The sequence below is a fragment of the Strix uralensis genome, chromosome 5 (assembly GCF_047716275.1).
Source record: "Strix uralensis isolate ZFMK-TIS-50842 chromosome 5, bStrUra1, whole genome shotgun sequence".
NCBI lineage: Eukaryota > Metazoa > Chordata > Aves > Strigiformes > Strigidae > Strix > Strix uralensis.
In genome coordinates, this window is record NC_133976.1 from 54,811,984 (window position 1) to 54,821,304 (window position 9,321).

The following is a 9,321-nucleotide window of genomic DNA, read 5'->3' on the forward strand; positions in this document are numbered from 1 at the left end:
TTCTAACTTTTTGTTATGATGCTTCAAAATCAGCACTTTTCTGGACATGTTTGGCAAGAAGATTATATCTAAAATGTGTGTCATTTCAGTTTGCAGTGAAAGCAGGTGTCAATCTTTAACGTTATGTAGCAAAAAATCCCACTTTTGCTTTTAAAGCCTAGCTCAGATCCAAGGAACAGCAAACTGTCTCACAAATGTATTTTTTTTTTTTTAAATAAGAATATCCTTGGAAAGAGGGGAAGCTGTAGTGAGGCTTTATTTCTTAAAACATGACAAGGGAGAGGAAGAAAGAAGGAAACTGATAGGAAAAGCCTCATTCCCATCCTCTTCAGTTTCCCTTCTGTTTTTTTCCTGATTTCATTTCTTAGCAAGACAAATCCTTCTTACATGAACAAGAAATTGGGCAGGGCTGTCCCAGGGCAGATCGAGGTCTGAATTCCTGGCCATGAAGCCTATTTTGGTGAGACAGAAGGGACGCATAGTCCGTGGGTACGGTGTCACCGACTGTACTCATGAGAGCCCAAAACACCCATAGCATTGTATCTGAATTCATGGCTGGTGTGTGCATGCAGAGCACATTTCCCACAGGTAGTCTGGGCAATCTCATGAGCATCCAGGAGGGGACTGAAGAACAACTTACCTTGAAGTAAGATTATTCCCCTTCCCTGTGTTTAGACTTGTCTGGAAAAAGAGGGAGGAGAAAAAGGTAAGGTTAGGACCTGAGCTGAAGGGAAGCACAGAGCAGGTCCTGTTTTTCCTGTCCTTTCTACAGCTTCAGTTGTCTTAGGAGAATTAAAGATTTGTTCCTTCTCATGGTGCAGTTGCTGGTAAATGGTCACTGCAGGCATTGTCATCTTTTGCAAAGGATCTATAAAAGCTTTACCCCCTGCTCCCTCCCCCTTCAAACCCAGACAACCAACCAGACTTCCCATAGCTTGGTTATGTGAAAAGAAGACATAGAAGGTGGAATGGGAACAGATTAATTTTTTATTATTAGGAAAAACAGTGTCCCTATCCCTCTTTCCAGGGAGAAGCAGCAGTGGTTCCCAGAGGTCTGATATTAGGTCTTGCTTCATCACAAAATGTGCTACCTTGCATCTTTCCTTGAAATGTGATGCAAATGTTGATAGAAATGAAGTCAGCTGACTAAAACTCCTAGCCTTTTTAGCAGGATTGTTTGAATATCACAGTTTGCTTCTTCGAGCACTGGATGGCAGGTGATGCTGGGGGTGCTTGTTGTTATTCTCACCCCCATGCATGCAGCAGCTCTTGGGGCTGCCAGCACCTCTTCTTATGCTGTAATACCTCCTGAGAGAAAACAACTTTTCTGTGCACACACATACTCAACAAGCCCTGTGTGCCCAGGCTGTGTTGGGCAGTCTGTCCTGCAGTGCAAATAGATGCTGAGGTGTCCTGAAGCTGCTTGGCCAGGCTCTGCGTGTGTTGCCTGGAACATGCCCCTGTACTTTCACCCAGGAAATCCTGGACAGAAATAGGGGAGTCATTGCTTTCTGAATGCAAATGATGGCACTTAACCTAGCTCTTGGATGCTGCTGTAGGTCCTGATACTCCTGATGTGAATTTCTAATGTAGGAGAGAAGGGATGGAAAACCCCAAGTCTGTGTTGGATTTTTTTTTCAAATGTACTAGGTCCTTTGTGTTAAAGATAAATTCATGTTTTCCTCTTGACTGGCTGTCTTTGCACACTTGTCATTGCATCTTGCAAGTCTAAGATTGTCTGTAGAAATGGGAGGATATGGGGAGTTCTGAACAACCACAAAAAAACCCCTTTAAATCTCAGCCTACATTCAAGTGCAATGAATTGTAAATGCTTCCAATTATCTAATGACATAGATTCCTTTTTCCTGGTAACTGGCAGTCTTCACTTTCAGCCTTTAAAAGAGCCCTAAACAGAAAATCAGACTCTTGTGTTTAAAACCTGAAAGTCTGCACATGCTCAGCCTGTAGGTTAAGCTGGAGCTGCTCAGACTTGGCTTTATGCATCTCAGCAAAATGATCAATTAAGAAGCTTGTAACCCAGGAACTCTTGTTTGAAATGTGCATGTTCTGGACATGGGGGGGAAATAAAAGGATTATATCAGAAAAGCCTTTCAACATGAAGTGTCAAATTTTCTCCATTTGAAAACCCAGGTGCAGTAATTGGCTCTTGTGAAATTCTTTCCTGAGTTCTGCAGAGCTTCAAGGAATTGATGGCGTTAAAAGAAAAAAGGAAAAAAAAAGTTGAATGGCACTTTAAATTTTCAAACCGGCTTCCTGAACTTGTTGAAGAGCTTATGTTCCTCATAGAGGGGGAGCAGGTGGCTGGGGAGGTCGGCATGGCAGGGCATGGCAGGCAGCGGTATGTTGCGGGGTGTCTGGCTGGGCAGGGCGTTGATCGGTGGTGTGCTGGGTTGTAACACCAGCTGGGGCAAGACCTGTGCTTTAGGATGGCAGCTCTGCAGGGGCAGCTTTGGCAGGTTTTCGGGGCTCCTGGTAAAGGCAAGAGGGAGAAGGGGGGTAGTAAGATGGGGCTGCAGCACCACTGGGAGCCTGTAGCCCACCCAGGTGATGCTGAGGCAGGGCGAAGGGGAGCCCTGGTCCTCTGGCTCACCTCCCCCTTGGAAAAGAGCGGGTGCAAGGGTTTCATTGCTGTTAGGTGCTAGGTGGGGAGTGGGTGACAGGATGAAGCAGGGGATAGAATGCCCAAGCAGTGTGGGCTTTTATATCTGGCTGCTCCTGCCCCCAGGTGGTCTAGGAACAGCTCTTGCCCCTGCGTGAGGAGCTCTGGGGGTAGTGCCAGCACAGGGGCTGAGCGGTACCTTTGAAAAGCCAGGTTATTACAGCCTGCAAATGCCCCTGGGAACACGGAGCTGGAGAGGGCTGAGAGGTGGTAATCACGACGGTGGTAGTGTTTCAGTCTCCCAAAAGCATTCCTCCCCGTTTCAGGGGTGGAGGGGTCATGTTTCCATCCTCCTCTGACTTTCCTCCTATGCTGCTGCCTGCAAGGTAGAGAGAGGCGTGCCCATGAAGATGCTTTCCTTGCACTTTGTGGGCTGGCTGTTTTCATTTCCCACCCCCCCACCCCCCCTGAGAAAGATTTGGTGATTTTGAACCCCTTCGCCCACTCCCAGAGGAAAGCACCGAAGCTGTTTCAGCCCTGCAGAAAAGGGGTGCTGGCGAGGGACCAGCCAGCCCAGGGAAGAGTAGGCCAGTGGGGAGATGAGTGGTGCCTGCTGAGAGACCGAGCTATTCTTTCTTGCAGGCTTTTTTACTCCCTGTCCTTGTGCACTTCTGATCATAAGGAATTGGGCTCTCGGTTAAAGCTGTGTCCCGAGGTAGGCTGCTGCACTGTCCCCGTTGCTGCGATCCCTTGTTCAGGATACCGCTGCTGGCAAAACCAAACAGGTCCTGCTGGACCATAAGCTGGGAAAACAGCGAAGTGCTGCTGCAGCGCTGCCCCTCTGCAAGTGTGGTCCAGCCCTGCTCCCCACCATGACTTCTCTCCCCATCCTTCCCAGAGGAGGATGCTCCTCCCTTCCCCCTCCCTGGGCTGTGCACACGCAATTGCACTGAATTTATCCTCAGAAGAGGGGTATTCCTACCGGCCATCCTCCACGTGGTGCCTGTTCTTTGTCTATTATGTGAGCATTTTGTACATCACCAAGCTCACAGCTTTGCAGGGGCCGTGGGTTTCCTTGCAGGAGCCCTCTCTGCAATCCCCAGCAGCCTCCCCACGGCCGAGACCCCTTGCAAAGCCCTGTCTCCATCATCCTTCCCTTGGGAGCAGCGGTTTAGCTTTTTTTATGCGCGATCGTGCCAAGCTCCAGGTGGTTTCTGATGCAGGAACGGGAGGGTCGCGCAAGGGGAGAGGTGGGTCGCAAGAGGCCGTGCCCCGAGTGGGTGTCTCGGCAGATGGCAGCAGCGACTCTCCTTCAGCTCCGGCTGCCCCCTCCAAACCCACCTCCCCCAGCCTCCACACTCACCCCTCGCGGCTCCTCCTCGTCCTGTCCCGCCAGCAGCAGACGGCGAAGGAGACGGAGAGCACCAGGATAACGGCTCCGCTGAGCAGCGAGGCGGCCACCGCAGCACGGGAGCCGCTGCCCGAGGGCTGCGGGGCGGCTGCGGGGCAGAGCGGGGCGGCGGTGAGCGGAGCCCGGCCGGGGCCGGGGCGGGGGGGGCTGGTGTGTGTGTGTGTGTGTGTGTGTGTGTGTGTGTGCTCCCCCGGCCCCGCTCCCCCGTGCGGGTGAGCTCAAGTTGTGCTTCAGGGTGTCTTTTTTCTTAATAACCATTTTAAAAAAAATGGTGACCGTGGGTGACGCCACACCGGCTTAATAAAGAAGGAAGCGAATGGAAGAAAAATCGTATTAAAAGCGAATGTTTTCTTCAGATAATTAAAGTAAAATAATCACCTGGCACAGAAAGCATAACATGTTCGATGTGTCTTGCATAAAGCACAAAAGTAGCAGGAATTAAGCCCTGAATAAAACAAAAAAAATGGTGGTAACTTGTTTGGAATTTTTTTGGTTTTCGTGTTTGTTTTGTTTTGTTTTTACCTGGAACGTGTATTTTTACTTAACTGTTTGCTGGGGGTAAAAAAAAAAAAAAAAAAAAATTAAAACGAGGGGAAAAAAAGTTAAAACGGGGGAAAAATAGTTTAAAAAGTTTAAAAGGTGGAAAAAAAAATTTAAAAAGAGAGTTAAAAGGGTGAAAAAGTAAGTTTAATTAAGGAAGCATGAGTATTTGAAAGAAAAATGGACTTGTAAAATTTTTAAAAAGTAAATTAAAAATTAATCGGAAAGTTCAATGGATGTAATCATTGAATCACAGAATGTTTTGGGTTGGAAGGGACTTTTAAAGGTCATCTAGTCCAACCCCCCTCCTAGGGGCAGAGACATCTTCAATGAGATCAGGTTGCTCAGAGCCCCGTCCAACCTGACCTTGAATGTTTCCAGGGATGGGGCATCTGCCACCTCTCTGGGCAACCTGTTCCAGCACTTCACTACCCTCATAAAAAATAGCAACTTCCTTCAGAATTTTCTTGGATGGGTGTACAGTCCATCTGAGCGTGTGATCCCTACCTGCTGTAAGACCAATGTCCAGAAATAGCAGATGAATTACATCCTGATCAAACCATAAAGGGAACCTAAATGATGTTTGCGTAAGTTGGGGAAGCGGCTCCCATCCCAAGGGCAAAATAATATGAAAGAACTTGCTAACATCTGCAAAAATGGTATGTTGAGGTTTTCAAAGTAATAAAATACACAAATACAAAAAAACCCAATCTTATGGCACTTGCAAAATAACCAAACTAAGACTTCTGGAAGTACAGAGATTTGGGTTTTGTTTCAAAGAGAACAAGTGCATGGGGACTTTTTTTCTTAAAACTGTCTTAAAACCTTTTTATTTTGGAGAACCTAAGGTGTGATTTGAAGTTTGAAGGTTTTTGTTTTATTCACCCAAGTTGTTTCTTCAATTAAGCAGTGCACAAACTGCAGCCTCCATGTAGGGTTGAGAAGACAAGATTTGCTAATGAACTTTATGAATGTTTTACTACAGGAGTACCTGTAACCTATTGCAACAAAGTTCATTGCTTTTATTTTGCTGTGTTTACTTTTATGAAACAGAGACAGTGACTCTGTGTAACCAGGTTTTACAGCTCTGAACTGAGGTGAATTGCCTTATTTCTGGTTTTATTTTTAAAGGGAAAGATGCCTGGGGTGCTTCTGAGTTTAAGCACCTGCAGGGATATCCTATGGTTGAAGCACTTTGGTTTCTAATTTGACCTTCATGAGATACTGCCTTTTTAAAATGGATTTGCTTATCTTGAGCAAGAGAAGAGGCAAAAGTGAATGTGGCAGACCTTTTCATTTCAAATTTTGTTTTCTAGCCAGCTACTGCACCACAGGTTTACCCATAAACTGTTTCTGAAAGGGCCTTGGATCTTTGGTTCTCAGTGTCTAGCATGAGCAATATATTTCACGCATAAGCTATACAGCATTTATAACTACTGTGGTTTTGCTTGCCACTGCAAAAATATGTAACTTTCTTGAGGGCAATTTTCCTGAAGTTATTGTATGTACGCACACAATGCACAGTGCATGAGAGAAAGCTTTTAAAGCAATAAACTTTGTTCCTTTGACATTAAGCCATTTGTTCTCGATGAGCTTGTACCACAAAAAACGTGAGGGCCATTTGCAACTGGCACGTGCTCTGCATGCGCTTTCGTGAACAGCATGTGCTGGGTTATTACAAAGTTCAGCTTTCCTCTTGCTGAAAGCTTTTAGCTGTGCCCTGGAGTCCCTGTGCCCGGCACCCAGAGTTGAGCATCAGCCGGTACCAGGTTTTGACCCAACTTGATGACTTGTCAGTTACTGGGAGTGAGAGAAGGCCTGGTTGTCTGCTGAGCTGATGCCAGGTAAATTCACCCTTTGGCAACCCCCTGCCTTATGCAGCTCATGAAATGCTGCTGCAGGGACCCCGCTGAAGCATGACATTTTACCTGTGCTGACGTCCACTGACTGAGTCAAGCTGGACCTCCACTGTCCCCTTTTGGGGTGGCTGGGGCACCCTACCTCCTCCTCCTGCCCTCACCGGCTTGGCCAGAGTGAGGAAACTCCCATGCAAGGGTGGGTGGCTGTTCCTCCCATCCTGAGTTAGCACTCAGGTGGTGATCACCTACACCCCACTGAGACCCTGTAAGTGGGCACAGGGGCTGGGTCACATCAGGGGTCTCCTTACCCTGGCAGTGGGGTGGGGGGTGGCTCCAGGACAAAGCGGTCTTCCAGCAGAGGCAGGAGAGCTTCTCACTGCCCACCAGCTGGGACCCCTCCTGGCACCAGTACACGAGGATAGAGCCCAGGAAGATGCCCGAGCCTCTGTCCACATAGTAGTATCCGTAGCACAGTGGGGGCAGAGCGGTACATGGTGCTGGGGGAGAAGGGGAGACATAAAGTGCAGCTGGTGACAAAGCCCCTGCTGGTGATGCTTTTGAAAAGGTTGCCTGGCCCGTGTCACTCCTGAGAGTGCTGCAAATCTCTGAATTTTTTTTGCGTAATCCTAAAGGAGAGATGTAGGGAAGTCTAGTGGCTTTATCTGGAAAAAAAAGTCTTCTCATAACTCTGCAATGTGAGCAGCTACTGAACAGCAGAAGTGGGACTGGAAAGGTACAGGATGGGGACAGCATGCAGAGAGCAACCCTTAGGAGGGAAAGGAGGAGGAGGACAGGCATTTTTTAATACCCCAGTATTCCAGGAGAATATCGTTGGCTGGAACTCAAAGCAATAAAAATACTATCCTATGCTATAAAGAGATACTTTTTCCATCCCAGCCTTTTTTTTTTTTCTATTTTGTTACCCACAACTATTCTGAGCTACTCAGTTATCCTGCTTAGATCATCCTTTATGCTTTGCACCCTTTATATCTTTAGTGCTGTCCTTTTTCCAGCTTCCTAGTACCTGGTGAGAGCCAGGAGTGAGTCAGGCTCCAAAAGGGATGCTAGTCTGTGTGCTTGCAAAAAAACCCTGGGTAACACAAGGGCAAGAATATGTGGATGAGTAGATTCTTGTGTAACAGGTATCACAGGTACCGATATCCTGAATTAAAGGAAAATACTCTGATCAACTCTAGTTACGCCAAGCTTAAAACCTACAGGAAGAAGTGTGTTTTATCTAGCTTAGGGGGAACTTTTGAGGGAAATTCTGAGTGCAGCAGTAAAACTAATGCAAGAGAGAGGTTTGTTTTGCCTCTGCTTTTGCTGAGATGATGCAGGCTTCTCCTCCAGGGGGGCTGATATCAAACAAATCAGGTTAAGTAAGCCCAGACTTTCTCCAGGTCCAAGCACTATTGTTAACAGGTAGTGGAGATGTCTATATGAGTAAATTCAGCAGTGCCAGGGAGGCTGCCTGGATGCCTGGTCTGAATCTGTTGTATGGTTAAATTTTCCAGCACTGGCTAGCACCTTCCCCAACAATCCTTCACTGTGATTTGGAGATAAGGTGGTCCAGTGACTGTTTGCAACAGGCATTTTGGAAACAACATATAGTTCATAAAGGTTTGGGAAGGTAAAGGGTTCAATAGTATGACATGGGCTGCCCTGAGCCACTGCCTGCGCACAGAAGTGGGCAGGCTGCCTGCACTGGGCGGGCAGTCAGCCCACGGCAGCCCTGAGCCATGTCCCGCTTATTGGGGAACAGTGTGTGCTCTGCTCTAGGGAGTGGATTAAAAAAAAGTAATCACTCTCAGCAGTTGGAGATCATTTGAGCTTTTAAAAAATCTCCATCCTCATTTCTTCCCAAGGGTCCCAGCTCAGCCCCTGGGGACAGAGATGTGTTCAGTGCACCCGTCCCCTGGGCAGGGAGCTGGTCCATCATGATATGCATAGAGGTTAACATGGAGGATGACTTTACTCTCAGAGGAAGATAGTCAAGTGTTAAATTTTCTCCCTATGCCTATCGACTTTGCCTTTGATATGACACATCTCTCCCACATCACAGAACCTGCTGTGGCTGAAAAGCCCCGCAGCCACGGCATGCCCTAGGCATGCCTCCGAACCTGCAAGGAGAAGCACCGTCAAGCCATCATCAACACGTCCCCATGCCCTTCACCCTGTGTGCCTGCACAGTGGGGCCCCAAGCAGCCCCACAGAGGGAGAGGCAGGTGATCGCTCGCTCAAGTACCTGAGATGTTGCTGTGCATGTAGGTCCCGTTGGCAATGTCTCTGGCCAGCCCCTTTCTGATGTGTCCTGACCCAGGTGAGGCGGTCCCGGGCCCAGCAGCATCATCACTCCAGGCAAAGCTCAGGCAGCTCCAGGGCAGCAGGCAAAGGGCGAGGCATTTCCCGAACCTTTGTCCCATCATGGTTTGGGGAAACACAGCATCGCTGGGTGCCTGGCCGTCCTGAGTGCCTGCTGTTTCCCTTTGCTTCTGAGCAGGAGTCAGCTGGGCTCTTAGGGCATTAAGCCTTGAGCAGCAAAGCTAGCAGCCGCTCTCCCCCCGGGGCTTGCCTCTCCTCCGCATCGGCACAAACTCCACATCCTTGCTCCTAGCACTGCCAGCCCTGCTCTGGCCGCTTGGCTGAGCTGCTCTGAAGCCCTGCAGAGAGACCAGGCATGGGAAAGGGAGTGAGAAGCAGCAAGTGCTCGGGATCCATCTTTAACAGCTCCCTCCTACAAGGACTGGCTGTCACCATCTCTCTGGGTGCTGGAGCTGCACATTGGGCACCCTCCTCCTCATCCTCCTCTACCTGCCAAAATCCATGCTTGAGCTCACTGCTGAGACTCCTGAGCTGCAGACTCTCCTGTGCTTGTCTCTTCCCTCCCGTCA

The 9,321-nt window shown here is 48.4% G+C and overlaps 1 protein-coding gene across 1 annotated transcript; it reads right to left on the bottom strand.

Annotated features, from left to right (window-relative positions):
- Window positions 1-966: 966 nt before the first annotated feature.
- On the bottom strand, window positions 967-8,902 carry LOC141943760 (uncharacterized). The gene is made up of 4 exons (XM_074869420.1): window positions 8,676-8,902; window positions 3,984-4,119; window positions 2,820-2,999; window positions 967-2,490 (listed from the first exon to the last, which is right to left on the bottom strand). The coding sequence occupies exons 1-4, from the start codon at window positions 8,854-8,856 to the stop codon at window positions 2,262-2,264; spliced, it is 726 nt and encodes a 241-aa protein (XP_074725521.1). The 5' UTR covers window positions 8,857-8,902; the 3' UTR covers window positions 967-2,261.
- Window positions 8,903-9,321: the final 419 nt, after the last annotated feature.